This window comes from Varroa destructor, unplaced genomic scaffold (assembly GCF_002443255.2).
Source record: "Varroa destructor unplaced genomic scaffold, Vdes_3.0 BEIS01000003.1, whole genome shotgun sequence".
NCBI lineage: Eukaryota > Metazoa > Arthropoda > Arachnida > Mesostigmata > Varroidae > Varroa > Varroa destructor.
Window position 1 is genome coordinate 3,829,135 of NW_019211456.1, and position 23,094 is coordinate 3,852,228.

The 23,094-nt window shown below is 40.2% G+C and overlaps 2 protein-coding genes across 4 annotated transcripts in view; both read left to right on the forward strand.

The window, feature by feature from the left end:
• The first annotated feature begins 420 nt into the window (after positions 1 to 420).
• LOC147756403 (V-type proton ATPase subunit F-like) lies at positions 421 to 13,676 on the forward strand. Of its 3 annotated transcripts, XM_086984913.1 has the most exons (8): positions 425 to 702; positions 1,725 to 1,847; positions 5,259 to 5,623; positions 6,692 to 6,748; positions 7,912 to 8,945; positions 10,410 to 10,678; positions 11,698 to 11,777; positions 13,327 to 13,676. In XM_086984913.1, exons 3-5 carry the CDS (start codon positions 5,293 to 5,295, stop codon positions 7,923 to 7,925), a joined length of 402 nt encoding a protein of 133 aa, XP_086841039.1. In that variant the 5' UTR covers positions 425 to 702; positions 1,725 to 1,847; positions 5,259 to 5,292; the 3' UTR covers positions 7,926 to 8,945; positions 10,410 to 10,678; positions 11,698 to 11,777; positions 13,327 to 13,676. The 3 variants fall into 3 exon arrangements, with proteins under 3 accessions (XP_086841037.1, XP_086841039.1, XP_086841038.1); XM_086984911.1 differs by lacking the exon at positions 1,725 to 1,847 and having other exon boundaries at positions 421 to 702; positions 13,327 to 13,675; XM_086984912.1 differs by lacking the exons at positions 1,725 to 1,847; positions 6,692 to 6,748; positions 7,912 to 8,945; ... (1 more) ...; positions 11,698 to 11,777; positions 13,327 to 13,676 and having other exon boundaries at positions 430 to 702; positions 5,259 to 5,649.
• A 4,309-nt stretch (positions 13,677 to 17,985) lies between these two features.
• The window catches only part of LOC111247745 (protein turtle homolog B-like), a 42,126-nt gene continuing 37,017 nt past the window's right edge, over positions 17,986 to 23,094 (forward strand). The window contains exons 1-2 of the mRNA XM_022799045.2: positions 17,986 to 18,512; positions 18,604 to 18,825. Of these exons, the coding sequence (XP_022654780.1) occupies positions 18,690 to 18,825 (136 nt within the window). The 5' untranslated portion in view covers positions 17,986 to 18,512; positions 18,604 to 18,689. The remainder of the gene's footprint in view (positions 18,513 to 18,603; positions 18,826 to 23,094) is intronic.

Consider the following 23,094-nt stretch of genomic DNA (forward strand, 5'->3'; position numbering starts at 1 on the left):
AAATACGGGAACGAAACCCGGGTCAGTCAGCGCCGTGACAATCTAATTTGCTGCGTTTCCCATTAACTTCAACTATTTCATCGGTGATAATGTTGTTACGAGCAGCTAATAGCAAAGGAGGAAGGTCACAGGACGACATCAATATTTCGAAAAAGCCTTAAATACTTTTTCGAATCGGATCAGCGACCCCTGTCACATTGAAGGATGCTACTCGCAGCGACATCGTTTTCTAGGAATTAGAAAATTTAACCCAGATACAAGGTTGCTCTGCGTAACAAACCGGTCACATCGTTATGGAACTTCTTCGGCTGGCGTAGCAAACAGCTGCTCTATGTAGGTATACGACTACGTCCATATACACAATAGGTATTTCGTGATGTACCTTTTTGCTGCAATATGGAAATTATCGATGACAAGCTGTCCGGATGTCAGCAAAAGTCACTTTATCTTTCTTTCGCAGACCCGCAAAAATATCTTCGATATTTTTATCGTTCAACGAAGGCATGTCGCGTAATGTCTGACAGTGTTTTGGGATCGCCATATATCTGAAATGGCCACACGAAGGTAATTCTGATGCTAAATCGAACAGAGGATTATTTGACGAGCACCATCAAAACTATACCAAGGGAATTTCAGTCGTTTTTAGATGTTATTCTGTGGAAAAACGAGGCCGCTAATCTTGCAGTTTTACTCAAGATATTTGTAAGTACATTTGAATAACGTTTTACGATACGCATATACGTGCTTTTTTTTTTTACCTGTTTAAGCTATGTCTGAGTTAGTACGTTGTAGATCATAATTACATCATATTACGATTATAGTTACATCATAATTACGATTATAGGAAAGGGCGCTATCTCTAGAGGCGCAGTAATTAAAACGTTTTGTCATAGCTAACAAGCATGCCGCCTCACTACTTCAGATTTCACCGTTATTACAAATAATTACCTCGTATTACTAATCACAAAGAGAAGTACTAAAGAAAAAATGAAGGATTATCTAAATATCATTATGAACTTCAATAGTTACTTGTATGGTGATAGTGCTGTTTCATAGGTCCTTCGATGGAGCCCCTTTCAAAGTCTGGTGATTCTTTTATGTGATACCTTAAAATGAGTAAACCTGGGAATTGTTTGCATAGGATAAACTACTAATAAGGCTAAAAAGTGAGATTTGCAAGCAAAGCGTACAATAGCTCAGTTTCATTTTTTTCTAACGAAATCGTGCCTGGTTTGTAGCCGCTTTAGATTTACCGTACTGGCATTGGACTTCTTTCTAGTTCCGCAAACATGCCTCACCTGTATTTCTCAGAGATTTACCATGATGCTGAGGTCAGGACCTGCAACGCTCAAATTTTCCTTCAAAGCTGTTAATGTGCATGCTTCTGTCATCGGTCCTACTTTTCACAAAATTATTATTAGATAAAATTTATAAATATATATATATACACACATTTAGGGAACGGAAAAGAGAGAGAGAGAGAAATTTTTCAAGTAGCACCGAAATTACCTGCTATTTTCATGCATGATGTCCATATATTTACAACGTATCGGCACGGTATTGATAATATCGAATTAGGCCTGTGTATTAGGACAAAAGTTAAATAAATACTGCCAAATGAAAGTCAAATAAAACATCTTAATATTATTGTTCATGGAAAGTTTAATGCTCTGCAGAGTCATGACGTCGGCATTCTCTATCTACCCATCTTCTATTACTATTAGATTGTAATCCTGCGCATCAGCGAAAATTCTTCGAAAACCCAAAATATGAAGCTGGTACTATCACCTTAACAATGGGAACATAAGGCTTGTTATTTGTTAAACAAGGAAAAGCTGAAGATTCGGGTGCGTATATATCTACTACGGTTACTTACATCAGTATTTGAATTTACTATAACGCCAACATTAACTTTCAATATATGAAGCAGTGGTAATAAACACGTGTGTTGGCGGCAATTTTTGCTATCTTTGGGGTAAGTCGACTTGTTCCGCCTTGGCGTATTCGAGGGTAGGCTCACAATGTGGAGAAGGTCAGCTTCTGAGAGCAGTGAGCTCCTTATTGACGGATTTGGCTAAAGGTCAAGTGAACTAGACGATCTGCTTACCAAACCTGAGTGAGCCATGAAGGTATATAGAGCAAAAGAATTACATTACTTAACCCGTCTACCTTTTCCATCAAATAGAAAAAAAATTACCGGGAGGGTATAGCTGAATTTATCTAAATGAGAAATGTTTAAATAGTTTGTTAGATTTCTGTAGCACCTGCTTAAGTTTTACCAATCTCTATTTAGAAAAAGATACCTGAATTCCCCGTAATTTTAGCCACATCATTCAGTCTCTTTATGAAGATAGTCTTTGTGTTTATTTCTCACAAATAAAGAATGCATTAGGTAAGAGCATAAGTAATTTCCGCTCTTCTTTTATAGCGTTTCACTGGAACACATTTATCTATTATGCATTAAGTGTCGTTTTCCATGACTCTTCCTCAGGTTCGAAGTAATATTTATTTCTTTTTGCCAGAACTTCTCCTCAGGTCTGATATTGAGGAACTCGACCAGCTACGTTTCAAAGTTGTCTTCACTAATAAGTGTATGGTCATTAAACGTTTATTTACCGGTGATTGGAAAATGTCAGATTTCATTTGAGTGAATGCAAAAGAACTCTGAAGTTGAGCTGTTAGTCTTTACTATGTACAATCTAGACTTATCACAAAAAAAGAATGATCATGCTTCATCTATCGGGTCTTTACTGGCTGGATTACTTAACGCATGTAAACCATACACAGGTCCTTGTGTACCATCTCAAGCACTTCCCCAATATAAAAAAACCCTTACTGTTGTACCAAACTCAAATCATCGATTTTTTCAAATCGAGATCTGGACTATCTTTGAATCTAGAAGTATGCCCCTTAGCTAGCCATTCTCTTCCTTATTTTGTATCGATACCGAGAAATAATTTCGGCATCTGTAACAATTCTGTACGAAAACCTATCACTGTGGCTATGCCTTGGCCGGAACCGGATGAAGCTATAAGAATCACATTCAAGATGCCTCGCCTTTGCTGCTTACTTTCTCTAACAATTAATGAGTTGTTTCTGATCCGAGGTCGATGTCGATGACGGCCTCGAGTGATTTTTACTCGGCGGCCTCCCAACTGACGTCATCGCAACCAATTTGTTTGTTACATCTAAATTTAACGCTATGTAAAAACCTTTTTTGTGCCTGCTCAAGGTCTTTTGATGGTCACGATGAACGCCATAGGTGGTTGATATAAATCCGCCTACTGTGGAATAATATGAGACTCATACAGTTTACACGAAATATTCATTTTCTTTATATAGAAAAAAGGTTCTTCGTATGAGTCGTATACGCCTTCATGCGTTACGTGCTCTGCAAATTTAAGCGAGCATGAAAAACGTTCTCAGGTATTTACTTACGCTTAATTTTTGTCAAAGCTGGCCCGTAATTCCTCTTGGGCCACTTGGGAGTTTAAGTGCATTGCCTCACCAGCATGGGTCATTACTTTTAAAGCCATGTAAGCCGAAAATTTATCTGAAGGCTAGTTTTGCTTATTAGATGCATATACACTTATACGTCAACGGTAAATACTACAACCTTACAAAGCTAGACATATTCCTATCTCATCATTAGTAAAGAATATAAGTAAGACGATGCTTCCCAAGACCGTATCGTGGACAACCAGTTGGCATTTTTGTTGTATTTATATAGTTGAGCTTGTCCACAACGCTACGGCGATACATAATATAATATGATAATGCTCTCTCTGCTGTATCTTTACCTTTCCCCTACATAACTTGGTTCTCTGAAATACAAGGACCTATTTTTTCTAAGTAGTGCTTAGTATTTTCTCTACCAGATGCGGTAGAAACATGCAGGTATACTATGACACTGTCACAGGCACATCCAGATAAATCGCACTACGCACATACATAATCAGTATATGTGCCTACCAGTCCAACCATATGTTGTTCGGCATATGCGTGCACTATTAAGAATCTTACTAGAAGAAGAAGAACATTACTAGGGGAAGATTTTCTTATTTACTTCAAGATGATGATGATGATGATAGACACCCTGACGGCCGCAAACCTCCACAGCTCGTTGTCTCTACGATAGCGCATGGCTTATAAACCTAATTTAAGACGTCTTTGATGACGCTTTTGTTTTGCTACGTGTACCTTGCCAAAGATTCGGAAAACGTGATAGTTGGGCACGTTTTAGTGGAACCCTTCACCTGCCTATATCACGGTTACCTGAAATGTCAAATGAGGTTTTGTTCCATATTCTATGATCGTAGTACAACAGAAGCACCAACTGTGTAAATCCATTACCGGCGATAGATCCTATAGTCTGTGGAAACTCCTCTGACACTGTCTGCGATAGCTTTTGTCGTCTGATAATAACTTTTGGGGCAGTTGTACGAGTTGAAATACCCCTTTTTTTCACAGCAATTAGCAACCTTCTCTATTAGCGAGGGATGAATTATGGCATCTGTCTGACCCAATATGGATGGATACAAAGTATCCATGCATCGGGACTATATGTATATACTTGATAGTACAGATAGGTGCACGATGGCAGGAGACTCGTTGTTGTGCTGGTTTACAAAGTGCGATCCACACACGTATATGTACATTGCTCTATCAGACCGTAGGTGGTTAAGCGATAATGCCCGTCAACCGCAATTAGCGAAAAATGAAAACTTATCGGGTCTTTTTGGCATGGATAGGCGCCAGACTTAAGTTTCAGTACGGAATTCTAAAAAAGGCAAATCCAAAAATCGGTTTCCAATGCCCCGACCCAGTCAATCGCTCAATAACTCTGTCGAACAATTTTCTCTTTCAATGTCTCGAAAATTCATATATACGTGGGTCACCCTGCTTGTCCTTGGCATGCCCTACTCATTCATACCCAACCATCTTCTTGCTTGGCTTTATTAATGCTCAGTTAATATAACAGAGAATCAAATGGCTTTGCAGTAGCCATTCTTTTCTAACGAACGAAGTGAGCGCTTTAAGTCACGTCAAGATGACTATACATACGCGTGTGAGCTTTTATATAGCAGTGCTTTTGATGACAGCAACTGTCGTAAAACTCGAAGCAGTTGGGCCGTATAGGGCCGAGACGCGGCAGATTGGAGAATGCCGTCGTGCTCACTCCCTTCTCAGTGTACATACCCTTTACTCAGCAACAACGACGTGTTAATACTGTGCGTGTCTGGTGTGTCTCGATGAAGGTTTACCATTCAAGAGCAAGGCGACCGTTTAAATATGACTGATAGCGGAAAGTTGATTTCTGTCATTGGCGATGAGGAAACGTGTGCAGGTTTCCTTATGGGTGGAATTGGTGAGATGAATAAAGATCGACAGCCCAACTTCAAAGTCGTCGACAGGGGCACACCGGTGTCTGTAATCGAGGAGACGTTTAGAGCCTTTATTAGGCGAAGCGATGTAGCGATTATTTTGATCAACCAGAACATCGCGGATAAGATTCGGCACGAGATAGACAGGAACAACGGTAGTCGGGTTTCCGTACTGGAGATTCCCTCAAAGGACGTTCCTTTCGATTCTAAAAATGATTATACTCTAAAACCTACTAAGGGTATGTATTTTGGCGGAAACGAATAAATCATATCAATAATAAATAACGTGTTTTAAAAGCATGCCGTCCGTCAGAATTAAGATAGATAAGACCAGTTCTTTAATAGACTCTGGACATCTTCGTTTGGTGGGCCAAAGGCCTTCGGCCAGAATTTTAATAAAGGGTTTTGCCTTATTCTAAGAAACTTTTTTGACTGGAGCAGTTGCTACTTATCGAACCAGTAAGCCTTTAAATGGAACTAGTTGACTCCCAAGCCTTTAAATGGAACTAGTTGACTCCCAGTATTGAAAGTAAATTGCTTCTTACTAAGCTAGCAAGGAGGCGAAAATGTTATATTTAGTTTTTTTTATTTCTGTCCCGTATATATTCTACAATATAGCCGCAACGATTTTTAGGAACCCCTAACAAAAGCTCACGGAGGTGACTTTATGCGTGTCATAAATCACGCATTGCGTACTTTAATCATATGATTTTGAAATAGCACTCTATCTAGATGATAATCTATTGCTGCACAGTTTAGGCCTCAAACGTGAGCCATATTACAATTTACGTTGATGTGTCTTTCTTTTTACGAATCACGATTATTGCGATTATCTCCAATAAACTTTTTGCAGCACCTGTCTTTGAATAACATATATAGTTTAGCTTTGAAATTCTGAATATTTTCAGATTAATATATATGTATACATAGACATACACACATGTGAGTACATACATGTGTGCTAAGTAACCGGCTGAAGAACAAAAAGCGGAAAGTGACCGGTGAGAGATATCATAAATTGTCGCAGACATCTAGCTAAAAAATGAACGTAAGGTCATATTTACATAAACGATGTTGTATTTTTCCCCAAAAGCCCAAAAGTATGCCCAAAAACATTTCGCTTCCATTATTTTTGGCATTAAGTGAACTAAAAGCCTATATTCATTTGCAATTTAATTAAAAATTCTTTAGGAGATATACATCCAATAATGGGCATTATGAAGCTCCCCTTAAACGCGCTATGTATCTAAAGCGGTAACCTATATAACGTAGAGACCCGAAAGCTAATGTATAGTTTTTTTCCCAAGCGACGCAGCCGCCAACCACGTTGCTGGACACAGGGAACAAGCACATTTTAGCGAAAGGTAGGGCATTCGGATATCTTTTAAAGATAAAAAGCCATTTTGGATGGCACATTTGCTAGCTAAATGCATAACGCTTAATTCTTCATAAAAAAAAGTTAGTACCAAGGGTTTAATAACAAGGGCAGAAGCCTACATCAGCATCACGTGACTGCAATTATAGAAGATTAGACGAAACCCCGCCTTATTTAAATAACACGAACCACCTATCATATGTAATATCTACTTTCGATTACTGAATAGCAGACGATTACATTTTCTGATAAAAAAAACTAAATTCGACGGGCTCTACGTTTTTAACTACGATCTTTACGTTAGCCGAAGTTTTTAAAATTTATGAGTGGAAGTTGTCTTTTTATAATAGGGGTTGACACAGATTAGGCAAGTACGCTTTATCGTGAAAAGCCGTGAGGATTAGCACAACATTCAACGGTTCAAACATGACTATGATTCGATAAATTATACCACTCTCAAATACCCAAAAATTTTGCTTGTGTCTATTCATATTTACCATATAGGAGAAAAAAATTGATAATATATCCTCAAGGAGGGATGACCCAACAAGTATAAATAATGTTTGATAAAGCAACAAGTACTGTTATCAAACAAAAAATATTGCGATGAAAATTAAACGATATTGTCGGTGGCTACATGTTTTTAAGGGAGACAATCAATTGATTGGTTTCGCGTCGGACATAAAATGATACTCGGGTTGGCCAGAAGCTATAATCTATGAGCGATATTATTTATGTAATTGCTAAAAATTGATTAGCCAAGGGCTGAGTTCATAAGTTGGCAATAAAATAAAATAGAAATAGAAATATCGGGCATATCACAATACCAAACGAGAGCGTGTTCGTCCGAATATGTTTACAGTCTTCTTCGATCTGGCACATCCATCTCTAATAGAATATCAAGCATAGCAAAATACGTCTATATAGTTTTTGACTACCGGCATATTCCATTAAGCAATGCCGATCTAGAAATCGAATAGTAGGGGGCATAGTCATAGGCATTCCATAATGTACAGTGTTCATCATCTGTACGTAGTTGAACGCATTGAAAGTCGGACAATATGACTGCCCAGACATGGCATATTACTATAACTTATGGTACGTAGACAATGCCTGATAGCGTATTGGGCATTTACATCCAAACTTTGTTAGTTCCAGACGACTGAATGACTAGTAGTACGCCTGGGACGGACCCTGCCTCATCCGTATATCAAATGCCGTTCTTCGCTCGAGTGCGTGCCGCGAGAAGACCGGTGTGAATGCGGTCGCGCCGCAAGAACCGCCTCAGCTACCCCTGTCTGCACTATCCCTCTTCTTTTTTATTCGAAAAGGGGAAGCTGTTTGAAGCTATCAGCCATGGGTCCAGACTCGCTTCATGTCCTGCCTATTGGTCACTGGCTAGTCGATGCTAATGACCAAGTCATTATCCAAGAACAAAGCGGTCTTCGTGGACGTCACAATCATCGGCCCGCAGCGGCGGTGCCGGCCATTGTGGTGGCGAAAGCCGTGGTCAGGATATGCCCTCGTGACAGGAGTAAGTTAACAGCAACACTGAGAAAAGGACACGTCTAGCAGCAGCAATCAAACGAGTAGAAAAAATAAGAAGATGGAAGCAATTGCAACGGCTTCTACTAGCCCCGCCCAATGCTCGATCTTTGTCTTTCTCTTTCACGCACACTCCAGACACGTCTATCTATAAAGTATAACTGCCAGGCCGTCCATCTTCGGCAAAGCCAGTCTATTGCCTTCTATTGCCAGTCAGACTCCGACCTAACCAATGGACAGACTAACAAATATACTCTGCTACTCAGGCCACGCCATGGCATCGCTGATCTCCTGCACTCACGAACTGAGCTCTTCTGTTTTCCGTCATTTCAATCTCATGCCAAAGGTCTAACCCTGCATTATGGAACGTAATGTGGAAGAAACCACATCTAACTACGGCCAGCCCAGCTTCCATGGCGGCGACTCCTGCTACTGCTTATACGTATGGTGGTTTCTAATAGATAGCTAAACACTGGCAATGAAGTCATTGAAGAATGAAGGGAAAGATAGTTGTGTCGGCTACCGTTTAAAAACAGGCTGAGCTAAAAGGCCTGCTCTTTTCATTCTATAAGCATCTTTCGCGCTGCCCAAAGAAAGAGAAAGAACGAAGAGAAACAGGACACTACGTCAGCAACAATACGGTACCTATTCAATCGATTTTGATTACAAATACACACTTAGATATACAATAGCCCACAAAGCTAGTAAGTGCCTTGCAGTAATTGTGTCTATTATAGGTTAGCAGCATGGATAAATAGCGCAAGAAGGAACATAATGGACGTGAAGGTTACTTTCTAGTTCACTAGCAACTGTTGGCATTAAAGGGTCATAGACATGATAGATGTAGGATAAACAGTGGAGTACATATTTTAGAATTAAAATATCCTGGAAACGATTCATTGTTGCTGTTAAAAAATATGCACAATCTTAGTTTTCTTTATGACAGCGTCTTTTTGGGATCACGCAGGGCTTGAGACAATTATAGTTTGTGCCTGAACTCGTGTATAGACGACATCTTTAATTTACGCAATGATTTGAATTGTGTTTTTCTGATGAAGTAACAAAGCATAGAATTTAATGCATTTGTAGGATGTGTATACAAACAACTGCAATTTTTCTAACGATTTTGCTTACACTGAATGAGCTTGGCTCTCAGTCACTTTTGAATCTTCTCCCGTACTGTTACGCAAAATCGCATACCGGATACCCTTCTAATTTTCTCAGTTACACGTATATCAGTGCTGACTGAGGCATAAAAACCAGCTCGCATAGTTATCTCCGTATGCAATGTTAACCATTTGTCCACGCGAGATAGTGTCGGCGCTCACAAATGTGACGAGCAGATCCTAGAGCCCTGCTATCTCTCGTACCAACATTTAGCGTCATGCTACAGCGGCCGCTTTTTTCTCACGATTCGCGCCTTTGGCATTTCCTTGTGCTGCAATGGAAGTTCCGGAAATCTACCAAATGAAAGTGGCGGCAAGTCTTAGTTTGTTTCGCAGTTCATTTCGAGACGAACGAGCCTTACAAGGACGTCTCACTATTCCTAGGTCAGCCCAGCCCAGCCCAGCACACCTAGCAACTAAATGTGAAACTGTTTGGAACTTCACTTCTGGTGGAAAAGGGTCCTTTAGGTAAAAGACTGACATCGGTCTTGGTGTAGAAACCCTTGAGACAGGCAACAAGTATTGCACATATTGCGTGTGGAAATCAAATTTTGAAAAATAAGTGACACTAAACATTCGACTTACGAAGTTTCCTTTCTACACTGAGGTTTGCTGTTTGTCCATGGGCTGTAATTGGGACCGCTATCGCTAAACTGGCGTAGCTTTTTCTCATGTAATAATATGCTAAATAAAAACAATTTTCGCCCACACGCCAAATGAATTCGGATAGGTCAGTGTTTGGTCCAAAGTTCTCTATCTATCTATCATGATTTTTATATGTTGCTACTGTTACGTGTATAAATGATTTAAATTGAGCCACAAAATACTGCAGGGCCGAGTGGATCTATGTAGATAAGCGGTAGAAGCCTTATAGAACGCTACGCTAGTAACGAACTTACCTGGCATGCACTCAGATACTTCTTTTGTGTTGTTCCCCAGCTGCATGTCTTCGTGTGGTATTACTCTAAGTATACTGGTATGGTGACCTGTGACGGTACCCCTAATGCTACTGACCGTTAAGTGCGACATTGCGCATTCGAGCCATGAGCAGACCTTCTAGCACATGCGTATCTGAATTGAACCATACCTCAAATTGACGATTATATGACAAAGCTTCAATGCAAAACCAACGTGCCCACTTCGTTAAGGGGGTGCCCAATGATTGACCGCCCAATTTCAACTAACACTGGACTAATCTCCGCTTGACGGTAATTAGCTATCATCAAACGCTGCTTAGGCTTTCAATTCTAGATAATTCAGTTATCCACTTAGTTACCTAGCCTCAAAAAGGGTTAGCTGAGATCATAATCGTTCAAATCAAATGGTCCAGCGCAAACGTTTTGCTCCATATAGTTTGAGAGGGGCATGTCACTGAAAGAAGGGAGTCCGACAGTTAATACGATTAAAAGTTTATTCGGTGCATAGTTTTCTTCCTCTTTAACTCTGTTTCGAATTGAGCAATCCGAGTTTATCTACGACCTTTTTTTCTTATTTTCACCGTACACAGTCGTAAGCCAATGGAAAAATGTACTGAATGCCATCGTTTAGGTAATAACAGATGCAAAAAATTTAAAGCCATCTACATAATTTCTTGATCATGAATTATTAGAATAAATTGCCGATTTCTATACGACTGGCAAGGCTTGCAGCATATATTTAAATATCCACTGTCAAAAAACCGATTCTTTTTATATATATTGTTCGATAAACTGAGTAAATAAAAAATAAATTAAAAAAACCACAGACTTCCATTAGCACATTGTAATTTGAACTAAATGTACCTGGGGTTTAGTGACAACGTCACATTGCCTCACATGCACAAATGCGGTACACTGCAGTTTTACATGAAACTGCTGGATGACAAAAGGGGCATTCAATTCAATAACAAAGTGTAATAAAACTGAATGCACACCCAACTTACTGTGGGTGTTCAAGCTGTACAGAGATCAAATGTAGCACCTGAATATAACAAATTAATTATTAATACTTTTATTTTTGTACTCAATAATATGCATATATTAAAGAATGTCACTTAACACGTACGGAAAAATGCAAACCCTATCTTCAGTTTTTTTTTCCTCTCACTGCTATAGTGAGCGTGCTTCATGAGTGTCGTTAGATCAAGATGAATCATTCGCAGTATAAAATTGGACCCCCGGTCTACGGTAGATACGTAGTTACGTCGAAGACAAAAAAAAATGCTACCTGGCCTTTTTTACAATTTTAGACTCATGCAATTTTCAAGTTAACAGCACGAGACAGCAGATCGAGCTTATAGCGTCGTTGTTGGTGAACATTTGATCGCAAGTAAGTACAGACAACTCTATGGCAGTAGACAGTAATTAATTATTTTCGTTTGGTATTTAATTGATAGGTTGCCCAGATCCTGCACTGTTCTTCTGTACTGAATATACTTTGTTAGAGTTGACGTTGGTTGGAGTTATATATATATAAGGCCTTGCCGTAGCTTTTGGCCAAGTAAATTAAAAAAGAAGAAAGTTCTTCCTTCCCTCTAAGGTGTACGTCTTAGATATAGCAAGAACGTCGCTCAACATCTTCTATTTCACGCCGTTTTCTGCAGGGCATTATACTTGGGCGGATTGAATCTCTTTCGAAACACGTATATTACCTGTCATCGTCAGCTATTTTCAGATAGCTTTCTCCTATTGGCCGGATTTATATGGTAAATGAAATCACATAATGTTCTGTACTTAAATTCGAAGACTGTCTGCAAATGTATTGTCGATAGGACAAAAGCATTTACTATAATTTGCTATTCACGTCACCTGCTTCCTAACTATCGTCGCCCATACCGATAACATAGTATTACATCGCGAAAACTATTGCCAGAGGAACACGGTCTACCAGAGGATCTGCAGGGTAAATTGACCATGCCACGTCAGTTTCCCAAGGCACGGACTGAACTAATATACGAGTTGTTTACCTATTGATTTTATACTCTGAGCATCGATTCATTCTGCCTTTGTCCTTAAGTACATCACGATTGGTTAGTCAAGGCCGCATGTGTTGCTGATAGCCTAAAATAAATCTTCTGGCCGAATACTTGATGACTGATTGGGTCAACAACTAAGGTCGTAGTGGCAAAATGCCTGGGTTATAGTTGGCACTCATTTTTGAACAATTTTTTCCGTTCTGTTTCTATTCGGCAGTCCCACTTGGCACAGTTCTTGATTGCCTTAGCTGCCACCGTCTGTTCTTATGTATGTACCGAGGAGTCGGACGAAGTCACACAGATCAGATGGGCTAGTTTGATGCAGATGTATTCCACCCGAACGGTAGCTATGCGCGTAATCGCTTTCTCTGCCATCACCATTTCCATAGCCTATATATGGTACCTCCTCCCCCCGCGCAGCAGCCTGACGACCCCCCTTTCGGCTCGCAATTTTCACGTTTAGGCAACTGTTTTAAGCAGCCATAATTCCACAAACCACCCAAATCGTATATGTCGTGAGAAAAATTTCGTCCGCCAGGTTATGTGTGTAATGTATTTCTACACTGCGTCATTATTGTACGATCAAAAGGGTTTTCACATTGCCTCCGAACGTAAACTTCAACTGAATATAATACATAATGTTAATTAGTTTTGTCTTCGTTCAATGTCATTGTTAGGACGACCAGCCTAGAAAAACTTCAGTAAATAGTTCTAGGCTGATCAGTAAAGAACTAAGTATTATACATCGTTGTACGCTGATAATGTTCATAATTTAAAAAAATACAGGACAGTTTTAATCATAGATAGTAAATTTCGAAATAGAAAATAGAAATTCAATTAACAGTGTACCTTCGAGAAAGCTCTGACAAGCGCGGTCGCTCGCTACTTCTTACCCCATTGTAGCCTTCGCGGCCGCTCGACGCATTCCTCCGGAGACTCAAGCCATTTGCCTTTTGATGGGACCAATTAACTGATATGTCTTATCAGCAAAATTTTCACAAGTTACCACGCGCAATCAATATACGCAGCTTTCGTGAGTTATTGTAAATTTATTGTTGAAAGTGTTATTTCACTCACGACATTGCACGCGCACGTTCCGCATGTTCATGGGCGTGGATCGTCGTACGTTGCACGGCCATGACCGGTGATTCAAGCAGTGTTTGTCCCGACGGTCTCCATAAAGTGTTATGGAGTACGGATTGCTGGACGCAACAATTTGATTGTGTGTAGATGTCTCGGTAGAAGTACGATTGCGCAAGTAAAAATTTGAGATGCTATATGACCTATGATATCAAAATAAATAACGGGCTGCTTTCCTAAATTCGTTTAATCGACTTTCGTCAACGAAAAGAATATATACATCAATCAATTGAGACCAATCGTGCCAAAAAAATGTCTATCATCTACGAGTTTGTCTTTCTTTTTATATCTTTATTACTGTGTGTTTTGGACCCCTATCACTTCGGAGCGTTTGGCTAATGGAGATATATTTAGGGTATTTGAATACATGAGCTTTCTCATTTTTCCAGTACTAACGCTCACAGAGAGTAAGTTAAGGCCCCCATTAGATGCTCCCTGTCGATATTTTAGGACAAGGCATGAAGTCGTGTCATTCAGATAACTCAGCTCAGTATAAATTAGCTCATAGAATTTCAGTGGCGAAGTGCACAGTATCTGACCTCCGCGGATGTAGATTTATAGAACATTACAAAAGTTATGTAGTTTTATCTGGTCTGGGTCATGTAGGTGGAGATACGGACATAGGGACTACCGTGTATGAGCAACCTTGAGGACCATCTGGCAAATATTCGAACATTGTCTTTTGTCCCATTGAACTGCAATGTTCTGTTCTTTTATCCGTCAAATCCCTGCAAGACAACGGACGAAAATAAAGCAAACTTCAGCATCTTCGGAAATTATTCGGGTTACATATTGTGTAATAAAATGCTCCATGTATCAAGACGTATTTAATTTTACATACGCAACTTACGTTGCTAGAACTACGGACCACGACATATAAAATACGGCCGAACGACAACCGAATACGTAAACAGGATAAGTGAAAATTTAAATTTTCACTACTGCTCCATGACCCATTTCACCATATTCCTAATTTTGGCTAAAAGTTTTAAGATAATACCAGCACTGTAACAATATAAACACACAATTTTAAAACAGTTTGAAACAGTCATTGAATATATGCTTCAAAACATTTACAAAAGTCAGTTGTTGTAATTGACTGTGAAGTACCCAACTTGTACGACTTCACGATAAATATCGTTAAAATGATTCGAATGCTCACGTACGTTCATTACGAGATAAGCCTAGAAAAATAATGCCTAAAAGTGTGAATCAGTACGCCCTGATAGGTGACTTTCAGATATATTGAGAATTTTGTTTATGCAGGCGAAAATGAAGCAAGTTTCAATATATTATTCAGTTATTGATGGCTAAGGGAAGATCTAGGAGGTGACAACATATTGCTTTTGGCGTTTACTGTGTTGACAACGTACCCCTCAATGGGCAACTGAATCACAGATTGTGTCGACAAATATTCGTTGTCCAATTGTCTATTTGTCCGACCTAGTTTTTTTTCTAACCAAAATCTTTAAAATCGATTTTTGCTATAGTATTAAATACTTTTCAACGTAATGGCTTGCAGAGCAGTAGTTTGTATATCGCACCGAAGAACAAGCGACACAAGAAAGGAAGTCCCGATGCTGGTGGGACAGATAAGTTATTTGTAGCTCGTACGAAGTCGACAAGCTAAAATTGTGTCATACATTTTCCGTGTTCGTTCCGCTCTATTGAAATTTGGCCTCTTTAGGACGCGATAAGCTTCCTCTTTTAATGACTGTACATAGCATAGGTTCTGCTGATTCATATGGATCTCATATGCGATTACTTAGCTCCCTGATCGATATCGAGCAGCCTACTTGCTGACGTAACAGTTTTCAATACTGCACAGGCCTATCCATAACAAACTGTTTCTAGAGGAAATATCTTAAGTCAATGCTTTCAGTATGATTTGCAGCCAGGCTCCATTTTTATATTTATTATACTGTCTACCCAGCTATTCTGTAGCCCGTTATATAGTAATGCTTTGTTGAATTATCATCGTCTACAGTTTACTGCTGTGAGGAGATCTGTGCGTATCCATTCACAGCGGCTGACGAAAGGCCTAAAAAGGTATCTATGCGTAACTATAGAAATAGCCTTCCCAGAGTGATTTCACGACACGCTCGTTCTTAAAACGAAAGGAAAATCCGATTCACTACCTGCTGGTTTGGTTTCGGTTTATGACCAACTGGACAATCTTTATCTAGACATGCCATAAGACCTTACTGCTTGATCCACTGTAATCCACCTGCCAATGAGGTTTAATAAACTAGCCTTATCATAAGTTGGTAGTCTGATGTTTATCCTGCTTATTTATCAGCTTGATGCTTTTTTTTTTCTTCGGTTAATGAGACAATGGAGTATAGGACACCGAGAAAGTTTAACAATGCGCTTCGAGCCTCGTTGCGTATGTCGTTATCAAGTCGCTCGTCCTTTCCATAAATCAAGCACTGATCAGTCACTACGTTTTTTCTTTCATGAAAATAAATCGAACTTCAGTACCAATAGAATAGGTCTTGTATACAGATACATAGATGACTGTGTAATAGATCGCTTGAGAAAATTGACTGAGACTAAATTTAACAGCAGCTCTGCCAATACAAATGATAACATCTCGAGGAGTGCATTTGCGATACGAAATTCATTGTGCTGCAATTCGAGATTGGGTCAAATAGACAATCTGTGAACAAGGCCTATTCAAGCGGATTGTCTAAGTTTGACAAGGTCCTTGAAGTTTTCATACTTCTGCTCAGATTTTCCTCGTTAAAATCGGCAACGATTAGCGGTCGCTCTGAACCGGATTGTTTACAACTCGAGAGTTAGCACCACTCGTTGATCCCTCGGCGTAATCGCGGTGTAAATTTTCAGAAATTTTAGTATCTTGAGAATTTAAATACTTGCTTGACCTAAATTCATAAAATATTAGGCGGTTATTTTTTCAGCATGCATACAGGTAATTAGATTTTATGTATCGAGCCGCCCGAAGTTTCCTGTGCCTACTGATAGGACAGGAATTTGACAATGATCAATTGTCGAACAGGACTAGAATGATGCAAATAGTTTTCGAGTACTACTTTCCGGAAGATCTGTTTTTAGTATATCATGTGCGACATGCGATAACATGTGTTACATTGGGATTGTCCATCGTACATTATATACATGATGGCTGAGCGCGTTCTATTACATGTTTTCAGTTAATCTAGCTTTTTAGCATGTTTTTTTCCCCTAAAGGGAAGGAACCTTAGTCTATTTTATGAATCCAAGTACGTCCTTATAGTCTGCATTGAGTAGATTGAATGTCGAGAACTCAGGCGATCTCTAGCGTGACACATGTCAACGGATTTCCAAACATGCAGAGAATCAATAGCTCAACTAATGTTTTAGAAAACATGGAGCGTCGCAGGAGAAAAGTATCAGATAACTGTTCTGAGAGCTGCTTCCCGCTTATAAAGGATCAACATTTACTACAAGACGTCAGAGAGCAGAAATGCGCATAAACTATGTGGTCATTTGCAGAAGGCTACCGCGCGGGATCGTCCGTCCCGTACACTTACTACGTTCATTGGAGGCTTAAGCCGAAGGCTAACTGTTGCCTTGCTACCTGCGCACTCGTATGAATCACGAACAATTGTAAATGAAACACATACATGAAAGGTATTCAAATACTTCATATGGCCACTATTCAGCCCTGCGCTTCAGGCCGGGACGACACAAATCGACATGTCCGTGCTAAGAAGCTTTTTTTGGATTTGTTCTCTGATAGGGAATGCACTATAAGTTCGCTAAATCTATGTGCATTTTTATATTTGTCGTATTGGCCTTGTAACGAAATTCGAACGGCAGAACTCCTGATATTTTACGCAGGAGTATCTCAACGACCTTCTGACGACGCGTCTAATATCCTCCTAAAATGTGATATTTTTACATATACTTCAGGCTAATTTGAGATGTTATCCCAATTGATTGATTTGACCGCGTTCGGCTGGGGGTAAGTATCATTTATAGCGATTGAAATAACGAAGAGATCTGTCGAAGGAGAAGTTATAAGACTACGTTCAAGTTGCTTTCAGACAAGCTGTACCAGGCTCCTCGGTTCTTGATCTCTACGTTATAGAAAGTACAACGCAGAAAGTGTGCAATAAACAACACCAGTGTATTAAAAATTATTAATGATTTAATTTGCTTCTGTCCAAAAGGTCTTAAGTTGACGATAGTCATGGTTGCTATTGTCACGCTACTCCCACATGTGCATCTATCATATACGTTTCCAGTCATCGCCTGACAGGATTTGCAAGGCTTCTTCTGCAGGCCTGTCGAGGCAAGTCCTTCGTCAACATTTCCCTCTCTGATTATGTCGCCCCTCTCCACCGAGGCCGCTTTCCACACTTCGTCTACTCTTTCCCCGAAGAAAAAGGTCTGCGAATAGAATTGGAAAACGCGCGGCATGACTCTCACAAACCGCAGAAGGCGCTGTTGCACGTTGGCTACTTTGTGATGCCAACGCATCACAATTAAAGTCATCGCTTTCTGTACATACTCTGTCCGACTACTTCGTAGCGAAATACATCGGGTCATCGAGGTCCAGCATTTGGAGAGCGCGAAAAAAGCGATCGATTGTTTTTAGTGTCGAACGGCGTGAACATCTGTTTTGTGACATGATCGACTATAGCTAATTAAATGAGTGTGTGAAACACACGGCAACATGACAATTGGTTTCCTCATTATTGTAATGTAAATGTAAACAAAGTGACTTGATTGAGTGAAGTGATTACTGTTTATGTTGTTTGCGTTTTTGTTGCTGTTGCTAAACAAAGTGAGCGCGAGAGCTAGGAGAGAGGAAGAGACGGCCCAGAACAGCCAGTATCCGCGAAAGAGAAGTGTTTAAATTTCCTTGTGTAAAGTTGATACATTATTTAGCGTAGCGGCAGTGTGCTCCCGCAAGGATACCTATTCGACTGCCCATCGTCAAGGTGGATTATTGTTGCTAGCTTCTGACTCAGATGTGAGGATGTCACTCTTATTGGCGTTAGCTTGTACCCTTAGTGCTACAACTTCTTTCAGATGTGACCTTCACGCACTCTACGAGGATACCCAGTTAACACGGTGACTCTCGCAGTGTTTGACGCCTCAAGGTCTTCGAGGTAGCGATGCCGCTAGTTCATCTTCGGCAGCAGCATCTGCTGATCTGTGGCGTCCTTTTGACAGGCTGTCAGCTTTTCGCTTCAGGGCGTCTTCTTTCACCGTCCGTCTTTGACGATGACCATCTTGATGACACAGAGGATGGTAGGTGTATTTACACAACGCAAAATAGGTAAACTCCATCTTAGACTACTACTTGCTAAACGTTTAATTGATTTCTGGGTATGGCTAAATCCTACCTTGTGCCCTGCAAGTAATCTTATATTTTCTATACTAGTTGTAGGCGCAATTTACGAAATACGTTGCTGTTTTCCTTTCCAGTGTTACCTAGATACGAATCAATTAAAGTTACAAAAGTTGGATCAGATATACAGTCTCTTGTAAACCTTATAAATTTCATGCCACCCAAAGGTAACTTCTTATTAGTGGCACTTCAAAATACGCCTACCAAAAAATCACGTTATTAACCATTAAAAAACGAGTAGTTATAGCCTCCTTCATGGCGCGATCACGATAAACCGATCACCCTGTGTAAAGTAACATTATAGTACTACGGAAAGCAACTGAGATTAGATCTGTCATTATAGAATACACGAACTAATACAAATAAAAATACATCGGCTCGTTGCTCTACTATCTGGCGCTTACCGCTGTAGAACCCAGCGTGGTTCCGTTACAGTCAAAGGTCTTCATATATATATATATATATGAGAGAAGTCGAGTTATTCAGCTGTATATTTCAACATACGTGTAACAAGCTTCCTTCCATCATTATCATATCGTTGCAAAAACATTAAATATTACATATGGAAATGATTCATTCTCAGCATAAACGCGTTTCCCATTCGTCATATTGGCTACATCTATAATAACAGCAGTCTTGTCACGGCCACTTCACCACACAATCGATCACCATTTGAGCAAATATTATTACCCAAGGGCTTCCAAGTATGCTTGAACGATGCAAATCTGCCAGATGCAAATAGAACACCTTCGAATAAAGCTAAAATACGAAAAACATTCATTTACCATAGACTATTTAGGAACTTCTGGGCGGACAAGCACCTTCGAGTGATATTTCTATTGCATTCCGCTCCGGCTCCCAAAAAGACGGATACTGTTTAGATACGATTTTATGTAAAATGCCCAAAAAATAAAAAGTATTGTCAAAAAAGATAGTGCTGCCGTCTTCCAATTCAGAAATGATAACTTTTGCTGGTTTTAATGCTACTCTAAACTGGTGATTCTCCTCAGCTGTACTAATACATAGCATGGCAAGTAGAACAATAGCATGATACTACGCAATACTTTTTCTCAGATAGATAGCTCATTCGACGAAATGCCCACAAAAGCCTGTAAACTAGGCGAAGCCCATCTCTTGAGCAGGGCTTCAAAGCATCCACTTTCCGCACGTGCTATATCATTCAGCTATACGAATACCTCCGTCAGCTTATGTTTAGTACGCCAAAGAGCAGGAGCAAGAGCTCGCAAGACAGAGAAGTGTTTTTTACAATGTTTAAATATGGCAATCATTCGTGAAGATTTACTAACGGTGCCCGTCCCCAAAACCCAGCTCTATCTGCAAACGAAATAGTAAAACTATCACTTGACGCGGAAGATACTAATTGAAGTCAATTTTGGCTTTAATTCGAATTCTGCCCCAGTGTAATAAGATGGCAGTAGTTGGAACTTTTCAAGGTGGAACAATTATAATTGAGTATATTTCATATCTATCAAATATGGAGGAGTCATTGGCGGCGGTTCTCTCACGATGAACTTTTTAGCTGTTCATGCGTTTGTTAAACCCTCGATGCAACCGGTTTATACATTTCTAAGAAAATCTAATTAATTTTTCAAATAATTGATATCAGCTAGAGCATTCACTAATGTGATCCATACGTTAGCGTACAGAATATACTGCCTTGGCCCGACGCCGATTTCACAATGATAAACCGGGTTTTTCAACAACCTGCAACATAAACGTGTTCTTCTTGTAACAACGTCTCTCCTTGTGGCTACGGGCTTTATACAGCCTCCTATTTTTCTGTCCTATTTTACGGCATACACGGGTGATAGAGCTGACAATGCAGACAGCACAGGTGTGGAAATGAGCCAGTGCAACCTGAAGTTAATTATGAGGCCGAGTCTAGAACGGATATAGGCAGCATTGTTGCTTGTACCTTTGGATCAACAGTAGCTAGTTGGGCCTTCCTTATTAAGTAGCCACCATTCGTCGGCTCATTAGCTCCTGGGCCGCTCCGTTCCGTTATACTAGACGCCAGCTAAAGGGAATTGGAGCTTTATGTCACACACGAATGGGCCAGAGGCCAAATAGATACGGCCTCGTCTACCTTATACTATCTCCAGTCTAGGGCCAAACGCCAGTTAACGATCGGGTTGTGAAGATTTAAAGTTAATTTAACTCAATGTCTGGCTGTTCGGACCTGAAACGCCCAAAATGACTTGTCTTTTCGTTGTTGTTCTCATTTTACACGGCCTTTGGACAACGTGCATTTACTTCGTGCGCATGGAGATTCACAGCTGTGCAACAACACGAGATATGCATACTAACAAGTAGCGTTTGCACGTATGTGCCGTTTGTACCTACAACGAAATGAGACATTTGTTTAACACTAAACTAAGCGTTTCTGTATGTATAGTAGCCCTATGTGCGTGCTATGTGCTATGAACTTGTCCGGCAAAGGGAATACGCACAGTATATATATGAATAAGTGAGCACGAGGCTGAAACCCCCCGGTCTACGTTGCTTGTCACGGGACATACTTGTACGCTTGTATTATAGACACACAGAGACAGTCTATTCTTGTAGCAGGCGTTCCCACAAACAACCGCTCACCGCCGACCACACACAGCCTTGTCGACATCCAATGTAGTATAAACGGTAGAATTTTGCTCGCCTTATTTTACTCTTCTGTTTCGGTGCATAAATGCACCGCCCACGATTATAATGCAAGCCTGACGAAACGCCCACAAGTACGTCATGTTTACTATGAGGTCATAGAAGATTACCTCGGCGTCTGTAGAAATAAATAACATTATTGATGTCGTTTACTATGCTTCTTTTTAGCGCTTTTCTCCCCAGTCTTGCATTGCCGCCATCTACCGTTCTTCCAGTCCCGTCTAAGGTAACAGCTCTGCCACACTTCGTAGCCGCGCTTGTGCCTTTTACGTTCTACCCTCCGTTTCACCTCTTCCAGTCTAAATGGACTCACTTTGCAGTCGTACAACAAGGAAGGACTGTGAAGCTGGTCGCGATGGGGAAGAAGGTTGAACAACGGTGAACATTGTGCGCGAGCGTCATTGACATAGACGAAACAGGTGAAGTAGCAATCTTGGACAAATCCTAGCAATAGAAGATCGTTACTTGCTGCCACCAGTGCCATAGCTACTATTGCCTCTAAGCCATGCGACGATAATCTTCATCTTAAAAGAACATACTTTAGTGTAGCTAGGAGAAATGGAAGGAGGGCAAAAAGAAAAAGGAAAATTGCTCAAAGTACTATTACGACTGTTTTCCTATTTTTTTTTAGCATTGGTCTTTTCACCGGGTTCATTAATGTGCGGCTGCAGAGTCTATTGCAGGTGCCACAGCTCTGTCCCAGACTGTGAGCATGAGGCAGTTAAAGGTTACAAGAAAGACTAACGTGTTGTTAGTCAGAAATACTTAATCGGATGGTCCGATTCTCCTCCGATGCACAGAGGATTGCAGACAATCAGAGCAGAAATAGTAATCGCTTGACGTTGTAGTCGACACAACGATAGGCCAGTAGCCGTTCGGGGTAAGTTGTAAGAAAGGTCATTGACTGTTCCTGCAGCACTAACGATGGGTGATTCGCCTTTATCATAGGTCATATGTCTATTATATTAGTAAAAGATGCCTCAGCATCTCGAAATCTTTGTAGGATGCACACTACCCTACGAGACCGTAATCTAAGGGGTGATTCGCTAATAAGAAGCTCAACAACCAAAAACACGTTCTTGGTTTTTCCAGTCGTAATGCTTTTACATCATTCGCATGAGGCACTAACTATTTTGCTCATGTAACATACTTTGACACATGTTAGAAATAAGGGAAAGTAAAAAGGGAGGACCGATGTACCTTCTGGCCAGCAAAGATACTCTGGAAACCTTTATCGTTGTCGAGTAAAATCGATCCTTATTATTGTATCGCAAAGCATAGGTTGAATCCATAAATTACTCAATGAAAGTCTCATCTGAAACGACTCTGCGCAATGAATGACTGTGGATCGTACGTCAATGCAAGAGCGCTACAGAGTATCAGTACGCTCGACTGGACTAAGCCGAACTAGGCTGAATTAAGCTGGCTGACGTTATAGCCATTGGCCACCCTTGAAAAGTGAAAGTAAGAGGAGCCGCCGCAAGCGTATGATC

Coding starts and splice junctions, on each gene's coding strand:
- LOC147756403 (XM_086984911.1), top strand. CDS start 647: ATGTTATTCTGTGGAAAAACGAGGCCGCTAATCTTGCAGTTTTACTCA. Junction 703..5,258: donor CAGTTTTACTCAAGATATTT/GTAAGTACATTT, acceptor GTCTCGATGAAG/GTTTACCATTCAAGAGCAAG. Junction 5,624..6,691: donor TACTCTAAAACCTACTAAGG/GTATGTATTTTG, acceptor TTTTTTCCCAAG/CGACGCAGCCGCCAACCACG.